Source organism: Epinephelus moara, chromosome 8, assembly GCF_006386435.1.
Source record: "Epinephelus moara isolate mb chromosome 8, YSFRI_EMoa_1.0, whole genome shotgun sequence".
NCBI lineage: Eukaryota > Metazoa > Chordata > Actinopteri > Perciformes > Serranidae > Epinephelus > Epinephelus moara.
Genome location: NC_065513.1, coordinates 25,613,797 through 25,633,983, shown reverse-complemented (window position 1 = coordinate 25,633,983; position 20,187 = coordinate 25,613,797). Strand labels below are relative to the sequence as shown.

Here is a 20,187-nt window from a genome sequence, read left to right as displayed (position 1 = left end):
TGAAATGTAGCACAAATATTATAATTAGGCCAACACCGGTAAAAATCACAGAGCAATATAAGTAAACAGTAAAAAAACACAAGGCAATGTAATAATTAAACGGTAAAAAAAAAAGCTAAATATAATAAACTGACAGGCTGATGAACGTCGGAAGTATAGCACAGTTGAGCATATTGCACTTGAGTGATGATTGTAAACAGTAGAAATAAAAGCAAGATATACCCAATAAATAGACAGGCTGGATTACTTGATTCTCATTATTACACACAACTGCATGTTGTTTTTTTGCATTGCCCAAGCTTATGTAAGGTTTTCTTTTTAAAATAGAAAACATGACATCTAAAGAAATGTGCTCCTATGAACTGATAGTGTATGTATGTGCTTTATATTCTCATGAAATCTACAGTATGTGCAAGATACTGACGATAATTGCCACAGAAAACGTCATACAGCAACATACCTTTCATAAACTATTTTGATGAGACTGACTTAAAGTCACAGTACACTCTGGGGTTATTGTGGCCAACAGTGCCTCACAGAAGCAGAGATAATGACCTGCAGTGTGTGGTGGATGTCTCTGGGTTGGGATGTGTTGTCCAAGACAGTAGTATTTTTTTCTCTCATTTCCTCTATGGAGTCTAGCAGACAATCTTGCATATTCCAGCCTCTATCTGTTCGGCCAAGCAGACCACCTCTTGCTGGAAGCTCACTGTTGTATGCAAGGTTGCCCTGTAAAGACATGGTCCTACTCAGTTGCCTTCAAACCAGCATCTTGTTGCATCAGAACAGAGCCTTTGGACACTTCCTATAACCTATGCATACAGCTATGGTGGCTGGCATGGGGTCAGACACATACTGGTCTATTGGCTGCTAATATATATATATATATATATATATATATATATTCCTTGTCCTCAATCAGAGCTTTATCTTATGATAAAACTTAAGTTCTTTCTACTTTTTTTCTCTAGGCTGTTTGTGCAGAATAGGCCTAAATGCCACAATGTCTGTCTCTGAGACCTTACAGAATAATTTTCCAAATGTGTCTGGGCTTGTAGCCCATCATAGCAGCAGGGGACCCATAGGTATATACATAAATTACCATGAATTATTCTCATGACTCAACACCACACATGTAACACCCCTGCAAGATGCGCGCCCAGTGCGTCCTCCTGACAGTTGTGAATACACGTCTGACCCATAAATGAAGTATCGCGATAACCAGCAGTGCGGGATTACAGTGTAGGGAGGGAGGGCTGCATGGAAAACTGGAAAGACAAAACAAAAGCCACACATTTCAACCAACAGGCGCTGGTCGCTTTTTATTTTTATTTTTAAGCCCAAACAAAATCGATTCACTACTCGTATCGATTTCCGTTTAACGTCAATATTAGAAAAGTTTTGCATCATGCCGAGCAGCACGTCTTTGCTGGAGGCCGACGAAGGAGAGTCCGAGGTCCCACCGCCGCTAGTGCACGCTTTCGCCGGTATGGGCCTTGAGGAGCACCACGGCACCCAGAGCCAGACCCCCGAACAAATAGACGAGAGCATCTCCTTTCACCGCCACCACCAGCTCCCCCCGGTGTCCCATTTCAGCCTCCTCGGTACGGTCCTAGACTTGAAGCCGCTGCCTCTGCATCGGCCGCCCTCGGGAGATGAGGTGAACAAAACGGCTGCGCCCGAGGACGAGGAGCCAGAAGTTGTAGCCGACTCCTCGCTGTTAGTGCAGGCCCACCGCCACCAACACCTCCCACCGGGGCCGGGTGGCTCCGTGATGCCGTCCGGGATGGAGCCGCCGCACGTCGAGACGGTATTGCTGTACAATGGAGACGACCGGGACGATACTGGAGTCGGCGGCAGCGCCCTACCACCGGCTGGCAGCATGGCGATGCTGCCGCCCGGCGTGTACGGGGAGTCGGGCTACGAGGCCGAGTCGGCGCTGTTGGCTCGGCGAAAGAGCGTCAACACAACCGAGTGTGTGGCGGTGCCGAGCTCCGAGCACGTCGCGGAGATCGTGGGCAGACAGGGTGAGTCGGTGTTGTCTTTCGTTTTTTTTCTTGGATCCATTAGCTAATGTTTAGCTGCTAATGGGAGTTGGGACGAAACTTGGTGGGAAGACAGTTCATAAAAACAGTTAAGTAGGCAAAATAATATTACACACATCTTAAAAGGACAGTGAATATAATGCACGATAACAGCAAAATATAAATACAACGCAGAATTATGATGAAACGTTAAGCTAAATTATAGATTATTTGTCGCAAGTGGGAACTGCCGTTAGTCAACAAGCTAACGTTAGCTAGTAACTTATTGTTGTCAGCAGCACCAACATTAACGGTTACGCGCCATTTTACATAATAAACTAATATTTTTAGAAGCTACATTTTTTATATGGGACATCTCATTCGTGTTTAATAATTTAGATATTAAAAAAATGACCAACAATTAAACATAACTGCCATTCAGCTTCATAAGCAACAACAGTTAGCATGAAACCAGCTAGCTTAGCAATCCTAACTGGGTCAACACCGCCACTCGCCCAACACCCTCAACAAAACTTTGCATCACAAGTTATATGAACCAGCAGACCCCCCTATGTTTTCTTGCTTTGTCAGCACGTCTGGGTTATGGATGTTTTGTCTGTGCTTTGCGGACAGACAGTCTGTCCTCAGCCGTGCCTCGTCGTGCTAAACCGGGCTTGGCTTTGTCTCGGAGGAGAACATGAAAAGCAGTGTGCTGGCTGCTGGTCACCATTGCTCTGCCACATCAGCTGTAGGTTATAGTTAGCTCCGTGACATAACCAAGGCTTCTGGGTTCAGCTAAACACGACTGGCTTTTCTTACATATCCAACGCCTTTATCTGGTCTTTTACATAAACTTTACACAGCTCAATGGCAGGGTTGGGAGAATGTTATTATGTCGTCTTTGAGACCAGTTGGGGGAGGGTGCACACAGACTGCAGTGTTGACAACAACAGGAAATGGCTCTGGTAATGATGCTGGACTCTCAACCACAGCTGAAAGGAATATTTAATTTATAAGACATGCTACTCTTAAATGGCATTAGTGACTGGAAACTGAAATTGCGATGCCATAATCTTTTATATGTCCATCATTAAAGTTTAATGTGATGTGTATGTAATGTAGTGTGGTACATTTTAAAAGTGAATCGGAAGTGATCCAACATTCCTCTGCCTCTCTTTGCCTCTCTTTAACTTGCCTCTGACAGGCTGTAAGATTAAAGCGCTGCGAGCCAAGACCAACACCTACATTAAGACACCGGTGAGGGGAGAGCAGCCTGTCTTTGTTGTGACGGGGCGCAAAGAAGATGTGGCCATGGCTAAGAGGGAGATCTTGTCTGCAGCCGAGCACTTCTCCCTCATCAGAGCCTCACGGAACAAGACGGGCCCTCTGACTGCTGTAACCGGTCCAGGGACCCCCTCTCTACCTGGACAGACGACCATTCAGGTCAGCAAATGGGGTTATGAGTCATAGGGTCGGTCAGTGTTACGAAAACAGACATTCCTATGCAGTGAATCACATTATGTGAAGTCATTATAATACAGCGTTGTGTATGTTACCATGCACTGTTGTTTATATATAAGAGGCTTTCAGTGTTTTATGTTTTTGGCTGTGTCGGCCATTTAAAGTGTGTGTACTTACCCTGTGTCATTTCAACCCTTCAGGTGCGGGTACCATATCGTGTTGTTGGGCTGGTCGTGGGTCCCAAAGGTGAGTCTTGTTATTCATCGAGTAGTTTTTGCTCCACTTGCAGGACTGTTGTAAAAAGAGTTCATAAGATTTAGGCTATTGCATTTGTTTCGATAGTTACTTTTTAGTGTGAATACTAGCAAACACAGGTAAAAACAAGTGTGCAGAATTTTGGACGTTTTTAAATTTGTTTTACACAGTGGAAGGAACAGCATGAGTATTTACAGTTAGGCAATACGGTTTTAGTTCATTATTTTCACACTATGAAATTTAGGTTTTGGGAATATGAAAATTTAACTCCCAGAATGTGACTTTGTCTAAATGAAGTAATCATCTACTTGGTTCTTGACTAATAAATGAACCACATTGTTGTAATAGATAATACTGTACACAACATATTTTCCAAGCATTTACAGGAAATTATACATTATCTAATAGTGTGTTATAAGTTGCTTGCAGTTTCTGGAAGAGTTCTAATATGCTCAGCTTTACTCCAGAAGGTTACATTTTGCTCTCGCTGAGTCTTTAACCCCTTGCCCTGTTGACATTAGCACCTCGGTGTCAGAAAGTCCTGGGGTTGATTTGTAAATTGAAGTGCGGCGGTTCTCAACCATGTGCCATTAGGCTGGAGAGGGTGAGGTCACCAGTCAGAATGACAACAGATTTGGAAATGGTGAGGAGAGGCAGTGAGGAATTTTGATTTTTAACAGTTGGTGTGTACAAGCATTGAGATAAAAAGTGTGTGTTACTTGCCCATTCATTGCGGCGATTAAGTTTGTTCACGTACTCTCTGCTTATTTAGTCTTATCCAGATATATATGGTTGGTGTTTGAGAAGCTGCTACACAAGACTGAAACTCACGGTGTTGTGGTTAGGTGGTATGCACCTCTGTTAGCTGAGTCACCAGAACAGCCTGCAGTTGTGCCCTGTAATTATTGGACAGCTGTGTTTCTTCTAATTTCAGTGTCAGACGTTGTTGTTAGGGGAAAAAAACAAGTGTATTGACTGAAACTATTTAATGCTGTTACTGTGACAGTCTTTAATCTTACTGCTTGGACTAGTTTGCCAACTTGACACTCGAGTCATGCTGTAGTTATGAAACAACAATGAAATACACACATCTGTTCTCCAGCTGATGTATTCAGCACTATTAATACAATCACACACTTGATTATTTTTTTCTTCTTCAATGTGCCATTTGTTTATGCTCAGATGTATATTTCTTAGGAATGGTCACACATATCACATGTCAAATTAAATTTAATGGTTCACGCTTGACAGGCATGTAGCCATGTGACCAGAGCAGTTATTGAAACTCAGTGTGCAACTGTTGAAGTACAAGGGTCTTGGTCTGGTCATGTCTTTCAGGGGCAACCATCAAACGTATTCAGCAACAAACCCACACCTATATTGTGACGCCGAGCCGTGACAAAGAGCCGGTGTTTGAGGTCACCGGGATGCCGGAGAACGTGGACCGGGCAAGGGATGAGATAGAGGCACACATCGCCCTCCGCACAGGAACCTGTGGAGGCATTGAGGCCCCTGGTGTAGACAACAATGACTTTCAATTCAACGGGACAGACGTCAGCTTTGAGCATTCTGCACCACCAGTTGGGTTGGGGGAGGCTGGGTGGCTTCATGCTGGTGCATCATCACCAAGTGGTGGTGGTGGTGGTGGTGGTGGCTTGCTGCCAGTGAGCATCAATGGTACTCAGCGAATCAATAGCAATATTAACAGTGGTGTCAGGATGTCTTCCACCTACCGCAACGACAGCTCCAGCTCTCTGGGCAGCGGCTCCAGCTCAGCTGATTCTATGTACAGCAGCAGTAATGGTAACCGGATGGCGGATTTCAGCCCAACCTGTCAGTTTAATGCCAACGCTAACAACAACAACAACAGTAATGGCGGCAGTACAAGTTTCTGGTTTGGTGAGAGCCTTCTTCCTATGGGGTCCGACGAGCTGGTCAGCCTGGGAGGCGGATCGTCCTCCTCCTCGGGGTTTGACCCATTAACCATCTCAACTGCCCAAGCCTCGCACCCTGCTGCGCAGCCACAAATCTGGAGCCCCTTTGTGGACCACCAACCCCCCCAGGCCTTCGATGCACGTCAGTCTCAGGTATCTGAAATTCAACAGGAGCACACAGTTTATGACCTGCTGTGGAGACAATAAATAACAGTCCCACAGTTTGCCTTGTATATATTTCATTGTAGACAATATGGGGTGTTTGTGTTATGATACTGTCAAAACTGTGATTACTACTGCACTTATGGATATACCAATTGCTTGTCTCGTGCCACCCACCTGTCGCTCAAAGTGGCCACACCCTTCATTATTCATATCTTAAAGCCTTAATACCATTTAAAAGGGTGAGTTATATAAAAATTCACCCCTTGGTACAGTTGTCACGAAGAGTGAAATTCGTTATAGTGACCAAAACTGCCTTTGTAGTGGGTTGTAAACATGTTTACTTCTGCTGTTAAGTTGGCCATTTTAACACATGCATCTGGTTTGATGTATGAAGACTGTACGATGACAACGCCTACTGAATCGCACGCTACGGCGTAGGCTGATTGATGTCAAAACACATTTTTCAGCCCTGGAAGTTTTAGTTTGGAAAGAAAAAGGACAAAGTCTGTGCAGTGACTCTGACAGCCCAGAAAATGCATCAATGATCCATTATGTTGATAAAGAAATTTAAGAAGCATGCTTTATGTTCATGTCATCTAGTAACTGTTGATATTGATTTCTCCAGACCAGTCAGCCTGGGACGCCTCGGCTCTCTCCAACCTTCTCGGGGACAGACGCCTTGGAGCACCCTCAGGCCCAGCGAGTTCACCGAGGGCCTTTCGGCTCGGCTGGGACCCTCGACGCCCACAGGTTCCCCTCTTACAGCTCCGCCTTCTCCTCTTCCAGTGAAAGCACCGCCTCCTCTTCCTCCCCCCCTGAATCCTCCCTCTCCTATCGGCCGGGGCTTGGATCAGCAGGGAGAGGGCAGGAGATATGCATCCACTGTATGGATAACCAGGTGATCGCTGCCTTGGTTCCCTGCGGCCATAACCTCTTCTGTCTAGATTGTGCCACACACATATGCCAGGGTCCAGACGCTGTTTGCCCTGTGTGCCTGTCCCCAGTCACACAGGCCATTCAGCTCCGCAACATGTGATTTCGATCCATTTCCTGATGAGGGATCAGCCTCCCCAACACTTCAAATTCATAATGTGTGGGGAAATTACAAAACTGGCCCCAAATCAGTGTCTAGGTGTGTCCTCACCCCTGTTTTGTCCAAGCTGGTGTTTGGTTGACAAAGGTGAGAAAGAATAGGTGACTTAAGAATGATCTGTATTTAGGGCATGGGTTAGGGTGTTCGGCCCGTTCATGTGCCTGCTATTGTGAAGTCTTCTTCCATGATTGATTGATTTGATCAATGGGAGGGTTGGAAACCCTCTGTGTAGCATTGGGTGGGGCGGGATATATATATTTTTTGCTCATCGTGATTTTTGATTTACATTTTCTTCTCCCTGAAGCATCTGGTTATCAGTTTCTGCCTACCTGTATTTTATCAAATTGTTTATATGTACTTTGAATTATATTAGATACACAATGTTGGCTTTCGGGTCAAAGATATTTTTTTGTCTACATCTCAAAATTTTTGTCCATTTTTTAAATTTTATTTTGCTGCTACAGTTGTTTTTATGTGCTGAAATATGGCCCCATTGCCTCATTTGTTGTGCTCACAGCAAACTTTAAGGAAAGAAAAGAAGTGAGCATGTTTACATATAGTGAGTCCCACATATGAATATGTATAAACTAATAGTATTTTCCTGGTTACCACAGATTTTAAATGCCTACCGCGGTGAACTGGAAACAACGTACACATGCTGCATTATCCTGGCAAGAGCCACTCTATCCCAGATAATTTGCGTAAATATTATCAGGCTAGGGAAGTGCAACTTTAAGCAGGATATGATGTTTACACGCTCCAGATCATAAATCAGAATTTCTGAATTTTTAAGAGCATATTGATACACATGCAAACACACCCACGGAGGGTTTTTAAACCAAGTGGGTCAGACCTGCAACTACAAAAAATGTCACACTCCAGTGAGCCTTTCCCATAGCAGACATTTTGACTTTTCATAGTAGGAAAAGCACAGGCGGAACTAATAACATGAGCGATGGCACTGTTAAATCCAAGGGCTGCAGTGAGAGTGACAGTGAGCAAGCATTCAGAGCAGCTAAATGGAATTCAGCCATCATTTATTGTATTTTTTTTTTTTTACACCCGTGTTGTTCCTACTGTGACGNGCGGAACTAATAACATGAGCGATGGCACTGTTAAATCCAAGGGCTGCAGTGAGAGTGACAGTGAGCGCATTCAGAGCAGCTAAATGGAATTCAGCCATCATTTATTGTATTTTTTTTTTTTTTACACCCGTGTTGTTCCTACTGTGACGTGTCAAAATGCCATCTTTGGAAAAGGCCTATGGCAACCTCTTGTTGCCTCAGGTTTCTCTTTCCCAGACCAGAGTCTGAGGATAATTCCTTTTTTTCTAGAGTACCAGGACGTTACAGGCATTCTGTATTGCCACGTTGCTTTGCATTTCTACTTTTAAAGAAACTGTTTACGGTAAACTCGTGCCTGATTCCGTTCTGTAAACAAAGAGAAACAACTGGTTCAGTGGACGCACAGTGTTGCTCTGTCTTAAAACAAACGTGGCCTTTTTCTGGAAAGCCTGTAATTAACTGACAACACTATCTACAAATCCAGATCTTGGCTCAATAGATCACAAGCTGACAGACCGAGGTCTTAATGTATTCGTTAAAGTTCAATCTCTTAAAGGCATCTCGGTGGAACAAAGGTATTATATCACAGGGATGCTTTCTTTTGCTTCCTATTTCTGTTGAGCCTTTTTTCAAGTATTTCCCACCTATTGCTTTTATCTTTTTTTCACCAGACACTCCCATTTAGTTTATTTCTGTTTCCATCTTTATTTTCCTTCTCATTGTTTTTTGCCTTTTGGTTTATTTCTCGAGAACATCCTAGTATGGGGAAACCGTGTGCTGATTTTCAGCCAGAAAGATGTGCACAGCTTGTCCCTATGGAAACATTCCTCCACCCCCGTATTGCTGTCACTTATGAAGATGGTAGGAGTATGGCTAGGTTAGTGGAACCTCACCTGGGAGCCAAAAAAGCTGATATTCTTTGAAACTCTGCTACGAAGAGAGCTGCAATCTGGAAAAAAAAATCCTCAGCCATCTCAATAGTACCATTTCCTTTCATTGGAACTGCTCCACCCAGTGGCCGCTTCTCACAGCCATTTTGTGTCCTTGCTTGTGAGCATAATTCTATTGGGATGCAAAATTGAGACCGTGTCTACCAGGCCTATGCAACAATCATCTCAGTATCTTAACTTGAGGAAGCACTAGATCAATAAAAATACTTTGGTTTTAATCACAGAGCACCAGACATCTTGGGGGTAAAGTTGTAGACGGACATCTTCCTTCTGTTTTTCCTACTGCGTTTGAGTCGGGGTTCATTAGCTGCTCCAATGCACTGATGAGATTTTGAAGGCACACGCTTTGCTTGTCATGTCTCATCAGCTCATTTGTTTACTGCCCTTCCCCATATCTTATCACTTTATTAACAAGTTTGGATCCAAACACAGGCTGACCCCCACCTTCCTTTGTCCGACCAGTAAAGAAAAGGTACAGATTCATCTCAGATCTTAGCTTTAAACACCTGTGTCTCTAGACTTTGACAGGATTGAATGAGTTGACGGACACTGCGAAGGGGAAGCAGCTGGAATGATTTCACCATAAACCGTGCTGACACTACATAAGGTCAATGCTGTTGCTTTACTTTGTGGACGTTGGACCGCAGTCCGTCTAGCATTCCAGCTGTTAATAGTATTTGGGAGTTATTCTATTGCTTGGCTCTGTTTTTTAAATATCGTCCGTCGGGGATGATTTGAGTTTCCTCGAGGAAATTGAACAGAATGAGTCCCAAAAGTGCAAAAAAAAAACCCCATCTGCTTCTGTCCCCTCGGGTCTTCTCTCCGTCCTTTTTATTTGACTTCTCTCAGCTCTACGAGGAGTTGATCTCTCTTTGCTCTCTTACTCTCTCTGAGGGAATGCAATACACTGTCGGCCCTCGGTTTATTGACATGAATCTATTGACATTTTTGTGTATGTATTATACGATATTACTGTTAATGACTGATAAATATACAGAACTTATTTTTATTTTGTTACATTTCATATATATACATAAATATATCTATATTAAAATGTTTACAATAAGATTTTTAATTTTTTTTTTTTTTTTAACTTTTTTTTTTCTGAGTGATCAAGTGAATGAAGAGTTGGAAACCCAGAGATGATGCAGGAGGAGGAGGGTGTCAATGCTATCTGCTTGTAGTCTAGTTATTAGTTTACAGTATTGATGATAATAGTATTGATAGCTGCCGTTTTAACCTAGTGGAAAATGGAATGTGCATCACGAGCATGTCTTCATAATGTACCGCCAATGTAAAATGTCACACTGCAACTGTACAAAGGCCAAGGATTCAAGCTGCCTGTCATGTCTGTACGCCACCAAATTAAGAACGGTATACTGTACAATGTATCTTAGATTATCTATATATAAATAATACATATATTGTTAAGATGTACCAACAGTTCAAAGTATTTGCTAATTTTACTACACTTTTGTTATGTATATGTAGGGGGAGTCTTATGGCATATAAATTCTTCAAATTGAGTCAGGAGTTTAAAAGCAGACTATATTTTATAACGGCCTTTTAAGTTATTGCGGCCAAAGCACTGATATTATATATTTGCTGTAAAGAGAATTTAAGAGTTTTATTTTTCTGATATTAAAGTTACTTAATAAAGACGGTTTCATTTTAGAGTGTGTCTGACTGGTGTGATTTATACGTTATGTGAAATGGTGTTCAAGTTTGTAATACAGAACAGTGTTGAAAAGGTGCAGCACTCAGCCTGTTGTGGTTCCTACATGTCACTGCTTCTCTAGTAGATGGGTAAATGTTCTTTTTTATTAGAATTATTTATTGCAAGACAATACAAAACACTAAGACAGTGAATACAAAAGTGAACACACTGTCGTCAGGGGATAAGAGGACGAGGTTATGTTGGCTGTCGTGTGTGTCTGTACATCTATACAGGTTGACAGGTGAAAGGGTGAGGGAAGAGGAGGTAAGAAAAGAAAAAAATAATAAAAATAAACAAAACAAGCAATAATTCATTCATTCAAACCTTTATTTAAGACTCGGGAAATCAACCGAGGGAGACCCTCATTTTCAATGATGCCGAGCATGAGCAAAGACATTAAAACAATAAGCAAACAAAGAACAATTATGCATATCAATTAAAACAAAAATGAAATCATAAAAAACAACAGCAATAAATGATTGCTAAAAGTAGAAATACAGGGTGATAAACATGCTAAGGTGTAGATGTATAGTTCAAAACATTGACACTCAATTAAAACATCAGAAATAAAGCACTCAAACTGCCATAAGGGCGGCAGAGTGTCCAAGTTTAAGGTCTTTTGTAGATCATTCCGTGTATAAGGGAGTGTGACGGAACAACCTATTCCGTGAACGAGTACCATGAAGATATGCACACCCATTTCCCTAATAAAGAGGTAAGCTCTAGCTAAGCAATGTAATTTAATTTAATTTAATTTAAAAAACGCTCACAGAGAGCCTATTTATCACCGTCTGCATGTGGGAATTATAAGAGTGTGACACATCAAAAGCCCTGATTGGCAGCCAGTATGAGGGATGATAACATTTAAAAGGAGAAAGTCGTGAGTGGAATGGATCGCTTTATTGTATGGAGCAAATTACAACAAAGCACCACATTATGGAAGTTATTGTGCACAGATATAAATACGGGTGTGCCTTGAGATTGTTGCTGGCCCTCTGGTGTACCTTGGGCACAAAAAAATAAACACTGCCATGATCATGCTGCACCAATAGGTGGAGCAAATCACAGTCACACAGCTTCACACTGAAGCTGTCCTATCTAATAAGGGCAAAACACCAAAAACTATTCTTTCAAAAAAGTATTTCAGTTCTTTCAGATAAGGCCCTGTTTGATCATGCTCCGAAAAGTTAGTTGTGCCATTCCTGAAAGCAGTTCCTGTCTGCAATGACACAGAGGGCCACATCACACTCTTTACACTCTCAGGAGGTGTTATGCTTCACCTGCTTGGTCGGCTGGCAGTGTATACAGGCTCTGTGTCTTCTAATCTTATAGCTTGCATCAGCTTGAGGAGCGATTGCCACAGTGCCTCCAGAGAATGCCGTGTGGATTGTAGAGCAGACACAGACCTCTCGTGAGGCCATCTTCTTCACAAAAACCAGTGGGTCATTACGGATCCATCTGAAGGAGCCTCTAGGACTAAGTGAGCCTGTGTGTTTGCAGTCTCTTCTGTTGTCTCTGTATGTGCCTCATGCTCTGATACTCACGCTAAATAGATACTGGAGGAGCTGTGAACTGGTGTAGAAGTTTTCACGTGTAGATGAAAGCCACTGCCCGGGTATACTGTATTCATCAGGGACATAACCGAGTCATATCCAGTTCCAAAGTCTGATGCCAACTGTGGCTTTCCAGAGAACACAGCAAAGTTTGAGGTGTAGCCATTGCTGCTGTCACCAAAACAAAGAGTCTGAATCATCCATTTCCTCGTCATCACTGTAAAACAAATTAAAAGGTTTGAAGTATCCGGTCATATATATGTCGGATAAGAACTTGTTTTGTTGTTTCACCTCTCACACAGGTTGAGATGGCTGAGATAGGCTGATATCCCCCGACCCCTGAAATGACACTGAAATGTGTAGGCTGTGGTTGAACAGGGTGCATCTCAGGTCCCTTACGCCTCTAAACCACTGCAGAAAAAACCCACTAACACTGACTAACATGTAGCTTTTGTATTAAATGGGATCAGGGCTCCAGACTAACGATTTTTTAGTGGGAGCACTGTAGCTCCTAACTGAAAGATTTAAGGAGCACAAGCAGAACATTGAGGGGCACACCTTAAATCATCCTGCAACTCAGTTATTCACATTTCTGGCCATTTTAACTGTATCATAAACTATTTGTAGTCTACTGTGTATTAACACTGGACTGTTTTAATTATTGAAGTATTAAACATCACAGAGACTGGTGGTCAGTGGGATGTGAGGATTCTTAAAATAACATCTGTACAGATGTGAAGCCCTGACTGTATCTGACTGATCTTTAATGAAAACTGTTGTCTTGTATTTTTTTTCCTCTGAAAACATTAACCTTTTAGTCAGACACAGTTTATTTAGCCTGTGTAATTGAGGGTACAGGTCTGCTCTGCAGCAGCAAACTGATGTGCTGCTGATTTACATCTGAATTCATGTAAAATTGAGGTTGAACCATGAACATAAATTACAAATCGCCTGTAAAGCATTTCATTGAATGTATCTATTGTGATTACAACAATTGGAGACTGAGAACAAACAAATACAGGAGTTTGGATTCAGCCCAAATGTCTGGACTTCACTGCACTTGTCTGGGAGTGCTTAGGGCTGCCCAAATCTACAATTCAGCCAGTCTGCAAGGGGCCTCACACAGACTTTCTGCAGACTTCGAGAGTCAACTTGGGGTGCAGACTTCATTGATTTAATAACCCACAATTTATTACAATACAGACATGACGCTGTGGGTTTTTGAACTACTGAAAAACCTTATAAATGTGTAAAATAGTTATTGATAACTAGGCCTATTAAAATGTTATTTGAATTGTGTAGGCCAGAAATAATATTCAACCACATCATGAATCAGAGATATGTGAAGTATAGGCTATAGAGGGAATGAAAATGCATTTTATTATTGGGGCCTATCAGGCTGTGCAGTGCAGAGTTATTTCCTGTCCTTATTTACATTAATGTTTTTGAACATGTAGCTTGTTATATAGAGATGTATTAATACATTTTTTGTTTAGTCACAAAAAAGGCTAATCATGGGATTTATATCTTGTTATCTGCAGGAACAGATGAGTGGGCACTGTTCATCACCTTATATGACATATGAATATGACTGCAGCGATAGTTAAACGTTTCCACGGCAATAAGTAAAACAGTCTCGAGGGCTGTCTATCAGCCGTTCGCAGTCTCTGCCCTCGCAGACTTTACGTGATGACAGTAAATATGTCACACTTCTGAAGTCCGCAAGGGCTCAGTCCGCATGTCCAGGGGGAAGACATTTGGATTCAGCTGTGACTTCACCACAACTTGTCATGAGAGCCGTAGAAAAGGATCAAATAGTTGTAAATATTAAAGTATGTGTGGTAGTATTGTTGACGGACAATAAGTAGTATTGTGGGATCAATTCTTCAAGATAAGAAAGGTAAGGAGAAGGAACAGACTTTTACCCCCTTTCCACAGTCATGGGCTGGTTTGGCTTGGTTTGGTTTGGCTTGGTTTGGTTTGGGCCGTCAGCCCAGCACAGCAGGGATTTGCGTTTCCATTACAACAAGGCTACCTTCTTGAAGGTGTGTCTTAAACTGATGATGGCTGGTCTTGAGTGATGATGTCTAAGTCACCTGTTATTTTTGCTGCATGTTTTTTTCCACAGCAGGGCAGGTAAAAGACATTTACCTGTTGGAGGTGAGCTGTTTGCAGAGGTGCAGTAAGAGCCTGTTGTCTGCAGCTCTTCATCAACATCTCACTGTGGCTGTTACTGCTTTCACTTTCCTCCCTGCAGTATCATTAGCCTCACCTTTATTGAAGAGTAGCTGCTTACAAGGCTTTGCCAAATCAGTAATAACACATTTTATGGCCTATAGATTCTTCACAATAAAAGTCTCCTGTTATTTTGTTATGTAAAAACTATTACAGTGAAGCAGCAACATAAGTAAATGTTGAGTTTTCGAGCAGCAACTTCTAATACGGCTGATAGTGAACTGGCCACAGTCGGCGAGACCTCACCCTACCTGCTCGAGGGCCCGGCTATTGGACCTACTCCTGAGAAGGTCCATCTCCGGCACAGCTTGGCGTGGCAAGGCACATCTCAACACCTCTTGCATATTCCACAATAATCCAGTTCAGCCCGTTATGCACAATAAATGTTATTTTATAGATGCCCACCATTGAAAGAATAGGAAATAACATACTAAATGCCAGGTGGATGTTTTTGGGAGGGTTTATGACAGTCTGGTATATGGTCAACAACAACTTTGATCTAGATACATTTCTGTTTTTGAATGCAGTGTCAGATAATTAAAGTAATCCATTTAATACCCTCATAACCACTGTTGTGTATTTTACACGAGTATGAATACTAAATGACTGTGCTGCTCCAACTTCAGACTTGAGCATAAAAAATATTCCCATTATCATATTCAGGATTCTCTAGAAAAGAAAAAAAAAACAAACTTTGAACAAGAAAAACAATATTTTTTCAACAACATTCATTTAGAACAGACGGGAACAGAGGCACTGTGTGTGTGTGTGTGTGTGTGAGACAGTCTAGACCAGACAGAAGGGGCACACGTGTTACAAATGACTGTGGTGTGTTCTTTGCAAGTATAATTATCACACTTTTGGCAGATGGTTGTGACCATCCTCCTTTTTTTGACTGGGCAGTATTTGCACTGCCTCCTTGTGTCCTTGAGTGATTTGCACGAGGGAGTGACAGGGGCAAGGTCCTGGGCTTGTGTCACCATGGCAGCAGCACCTGGCTGGTGGGGAAGGCGCTGCCTTGTGGCCATCAGTGGAAAGGTCAGTGCCCTCCCCAGCTCCTCCAAGAAGAGCCGCCGACGGGTCAGGTTGCCCTGCTTCCAGTTGGGCTGCGCCGCTGTCCACAGGATTGATGCATTGACGGCAGACACGTCAATGATGTGGTGGAAAAGGGCCATCGGCCAACGGCGTGTCCTTTGCCTACACGAGTAGGTGGCCACCAGCTGCAAGATAATAATAATAATAATTAAAAAAAAAAAGACCAAAGAAAAATTGAATAAGTATTCTTCCTCACCGTACACAAATATATATTGAGTCTTTATATAAATGCAAGAATGAGGCTACTGAATATAAATATAAATACCTGATTCAGGACGTCCACACCTTTCTTCCAGCGGTTGTAATCCACCACCATCTGGGGCTTGCGACTCTTGCCGCTGGTCACTTCAGGCTTCCGATGCTTGGTGCTGAGTAGGATGATATTTTTCCTAGGCATCCCGATGTACGACACCAAGGTTGCTTTCTTGCGGAAAGCAAAGACGGCGGAGTTTATAACCCTTCCCCTCGTCTGCAGCAGAGCTGGGGGAAGCTCAGGCTTGCTATTGTGGATGTGACCAACAAGCGTGATCTTCCTCCGCAGGAGGTCCTCTGCCAGGCTGTACGATGTATAAACGTTGTTGCAAGTCACCGTATTTCCTTTCATCCCCTCAGTGAGTTCCAGGACGACCTGTTTGCCCTGGCTGGTTTTAGGAGCGCCATCTGGTGTCTTCCCTGTATGTACTTGCATACGGCATGCAAATGAGGTCTGGGCATCACACAGTACCCAAATCTTTAGGCCGGATCTGAATGGCTTTTTGAGCATGGCCTGCTGGAAAGGACACCGGCCTCTGAATAGGATCACCTTTTCATCTATGGTAATTTCCCGGTCTGGGATGAAAACACTCTCAAGTTGACGCAGCCATTTATCCCAAATCACCCGAATCGCCACCAGCTTGTCCGGCTGGCGGACTAAACATGCCTGCCGGGTTTGCTTGTCATCAAAACGGATGACGGTGGAGAGCTGTGAAAATCTCTTGTGCGCCATGGTCGCGGTAAAGATGGGCCGCCCAGTGCCGTCCCTCCAGAGGTTGACTGTCGACTCATTTCTAGACCTGTAGTAACAGTAGATCTTATCAGTGCTTCACAGTAACGTGCAGATTGAAATCACACACCAATATACAAACATAACAGAGACTATTTCACCTGTAGACGCCGGCCAAGATCAACAGCCCGATGTAGGCTTTAATCTCAGTAGTGTCGGTGTCCGTCCAATTCTTCACAGTGCGTCTACCATGGAGGTTCGTCATTTCCGTGATGTGTTTGACAATTTCAGGCGTTACCATGAGCTCGAAACTATCTTCCAGGTTAGTGATCCTGTCAATGGCATAACGTGTAGGTCCAGTGGCTTTGATGGGCGGAGCAATGTAGCGCATGGTGTCTGCATCAGTTGGAGACCATTCCAGCCCACTCTTGGATGTCCACCCAGAACTAGGTACAGCGTCATCCGTCTCCATGGTGTTGTCATTGTCAGCCGGGGAGCTGGAATCAGATGATTAGATTAGATCAATGGTTTGGCGGGATAAATTATTCATCTTCCTCTGAGGGTGATTCATCGCTGGAGGAGGAATCCCTCTCATCAGGGCTGCATGGAGGCTGAGTAAGTGCAGGGGTTCTTATAAGTCGTATGTGTGTGTCATCTTGCCAGGCTAAGGAAAGACATGACCTGCTAACCAAACTACACGTACTTAAACAAAGTCACTGATGGTCTCAAATCTACTGATATTAACAAACCACTTTTCCCAAACTGCTGCATCTTTGATGGCGATGTTTTCTGCGACTTCCTGTACAGACTGAGGGCTGTTGGAGACTGAACGACACCGCGGCTTTTTGTCACCGTCTTCTGCTACAGCTGCCTGATCTCGTCCACTTTCCAGGTGAGGTGCAGTTCACGGTATTGTGATGGTCCCTAGTTACTACTTGTAAGGCGCACACACACACCACTATCAACTGCTTATAAAAAGCCCAAAAATCCAATTTACGGAGCTTTGCTACTTTCCCCCTCCTTTTCATTTCTTTCTTGTCCTTTCTTACTACTCAAAAGGCACAACAGGTGTTTTTTCTAGTTCATATAGAATACGCATATAATTTTGGTATAGATTACTACTGACTGACCCCCCTTTCATTACATTGTGATGACGTCACCGATTTTAAAATTGCCTTTCTCTGCTTGAGGAAAGTTTTACAAATGTAAAACCTCCATGGTTCAAAAATTCAGAAAAGAAAGATTCATAATTGTTCTTGTTTGCAGTTGGACGTGTCCTGTCAACAATTTTCAGTTTAGACTACTGCAATTCCCTTTTCACCGGACTACCCAAAAAGTCAACAAGAAACTACAGCTAGTCCAGAGTGCCGCAGCCAGACTGTTGACTGAAGTCACTACACTGGCTCCCTGTGTCTTTTGGACTTTATTTTAAAGTTGTTTTACTTGTTTATAAAGCTTTAAATGACCTTACCCCTCCATACATCAGATTTTCTATTATTTTATGTTTATGTTTTACTTTTAAATGTTCCTCATTTGTCCCATAAAAGTCCTGGTGAGAGTGCTTCCTGTTTTTACGCCCCTAAACTGTGGAATTCACTACCTCTGGATATAGGAATGGCGAGTATTGTATAAATACTGTAATGTATTTTTAAATCAAAGACCTATCTTTTTAATCTGGTGGAACATTACAGTCTTGATTTTTAAATTTTAACCATTAGTTCTTACTTTATTTGATCTCTCCTGATTGTTTTGTGAGTTTGCTCTGTTTTGGTTGCTTTGCTTTTTCAATATTTTAATGTCTTGTGTCTGTGTCATCCCAACTTTGTCATGTGAAGCACTTTGGGCTGCATGTTTGTATGAAAGGTGGAGGTCTATGGGGAAAATGCTTTTTGGGCTGCAGGTGATTTTTTTTGGCTGCAATACTGCAAGTGGCCTCTGGGAGAGAAAAAACTTGCTGCAAGGGCGAGCTTCTTTCCTGGGGGGCTGGGGTGTCCATATTTATGTAGCCTGCATGAAACAACACTGTAAGGACGCACAGGGTGAAATATTTAGTTTCAGAACATAGTTGCTGGTTTCAACAGGATAGATGATCTCATTAACATCCGCCGTCGCATGTTATCGACGCAAGGTTGTGTAAACACTGTGGGATTTTCTTTACACCGTGGTGGTCCTCACCAAGATTTTCCCTTCCTCCCTTCCTTAGGGGGCTCTCCACCCTCCTGCCCTACCCCCCACCATGTGAATTCCTCACAGCTTTTCTTTGAGCTGGTCTGGTGGAGCATAGACATATATACATGTCTATGTGGTGGAGGTAAACATGTGATGGATACTTGTTTGGACCATCTGGTACTTTGCTAAAACCATAAAACGCTCTCCGTCCAAATGACCACTAAATATACAACAAATAAAACTATGCATATACATGTTTCACATACACTGCAAGTTATGTTACTTACTGCTCGTCAGAGTCTTCACTTTCCTCCTCTTTATTAACCCACTCTTCACTCTCTGCTCCTGATTCTTCATATTCATCTTCATCGTGTTCAGCTCCCACGGTGGATCGGGGTTCTTCTTCTGTGTTTTTTTCGCACGTTGTTTCCATGTCGGAAAAGTAAAACAACAATGTCTCTAATAGCTGCAGCAAGTTGGTTCGCTGTTAGCTCCGCTGACTGTCGTCTCCCGCGGGAAGCTTCGTCTTCTTCTTCTTCTTCTTCTACTTCTACTACTACTAATAGTGCTACCAAAGAGCATGGATACCAAGAGGCGAAGCTCCGTTGAATTTTGGCCAACAGCCACTAGGGCCGCCATTTTGGACTGTTGAGCTTGGACTGTTGCGCCCAGACAACATGCAGATGTCAAGGAGAAAAAAAGTAAAAGAAAACAGTGTAGTGCAATTAACTGCAACAACTATCAGTGGAACACCCCGCACCTGGCCTCCACCGTTTTCCGAAGGATCCCGACAGGTAAGAACTCCTGAGGTGTAAGTTTTGAAGTGTTTTAATATCAATTTAATATGCCAGTTTTGGAGGGAAGGTAACACACACACACACACACACACACACACACACACACACACACACACACACACACACATATATATATATATAAATATATATACATATGTGTATGTATATATATGTATGTATGTATGTGTATATATATATATATATATGGCCTCTTGGACCATTTATATCAGAACTAATTACTGCTTTAGCATTAAAATATATCATATTAAAATAGCCTATATATTATTATTATTACTGTCCCCTTACTGTACAAACTGTAAATAAATCTTTATTCCTGACTATGTGACGTCGCCATGTGTTTCTAGTTAAAATATCGATTTTTTTTAATTAATTAATTTTTTTTAAATTTTTTGGTAGATTGGCTTATGGGGCGATTTAGTCTCGCCACCAGACAATCAGAGATCTCCGCCTTAAGCAAAGCGTCTAAAGACTGACTTGTGAGTCTAGGGGTGATTTTGAAGGAGTAATTAAGTTAATGTTCTCATAAGTGGATGTAATATGTAGAGATGCCAGAGGCCGTTTTTCTTCGTTTTTTTTTAAGTCTATATTTTGCTTTACAAAAACGTGAAAAAGCAGCTGTGACCAAGCTATCACGAGGTGAGTAGCATTGTAAGCATAATTAATAGCGATATA

General features: G+C 42.5%; 2 protein-coding genes across 2 annotated transcripts; one reads left to right on the top strand and one right to left on the bottom strand.

The window, feature by feature from the left end:
- The first annotated feature begins 1,236 nt into the window (after positions 1–1,236).
- Positions 1,237–8,013, top strand: LOC126394005 (RNA-binding protein MEX3B-like). Its single transcript, XM_050050524.1, has 5 exons — positions 1,237–2,027; positions 3,229–3,467; positions 3,686–3,731; positions 5,079–5,827; positions 6,465–8,013. The coding sequence occupies exons 1-5, from the start codon at positions 1,409–1,411 to the stop codon at positions 6,873–6,875; spliced, it is 2,064 nt and encodes a 687-aa protein (XP_049906481.1). The 5' UTR covers positions 1,237–1,408; the 3' UTR covers positions 6,876–8,013.
- A 1,712-nt stretch (positions 8,014–9,725) lies between these two features.
- On the bottom strand, positions 9,726–19,261 carry LOC126394009 (piggyBac transposable element-derived protein 4-like). The gene is made up of 4 exons (XM_050050530.1): positions 18,985–19,261; positions 16,690–17,025; positions 15,812–16,598; positions 9,726–15,671 (listed from the first exon to the last, which is right to left on the bottom strand). Exons 1-4 carry the CDS (start codon positions 19,128–19,130, stop codon positions 15,180–15,182), a joined length of 1,761 nt encoding a protein of 586 aa, XP_049906487.1. The 5' UTR covers positions 19,131–19,261; the 3' UTR covers positions 9,726–15,179.
- Positions 19,262–20,187: the final 926 nt, after the last annotated feature.

Excerpts from the sequence above, each read along its gene's own strand:
- LOC126394009 (XM_050050530.1), bottom strand. The coding sequence starts at position 19,130 with ATGGAAACAACGTGCGAAAAAAACACAGAAGAAGAACCCCGATCCACC. Across the intron at positions 17,026-18,984 it reads AGTGAAGACTCTGACGAGCA|CTCCCCGGCTGACAATGACA; the intron begins GTAAGTAACATA and ends ATCTGATTCCAG. Across the intron at positions 16,599-16,689 it reads ATCTTGGCCGGCGTCTACAG|GTCTAGAAATGAGTCGACAG; the intron begins GTGAAATAGTCT and ends CTGTTACTACAG.
- LOC126394005 (XM_050050524.1), top strand. The coding sequence starts at position 1,409 with ATGCCGAGCAGCACGTCTTTGCTGGAGGCCGACGAAGGAGAGTCCGAG. Across the intron at positions 2,028-3,228 it reads GGAGATCGTGGGCAGACAGG|GCTGTAAGATTAAAGCGCTG; the intron begins GTGAGTCGGTGT and ends TGCCTCTGACAG. Across the intron at positions 5,828-6,464 it reads TCGATGCACGTCAGTCTCAG|ACCAGTCAGCCTGGGACGCC; the intron begins GTATCTGAAATT and ends TGATTTCTCCAG.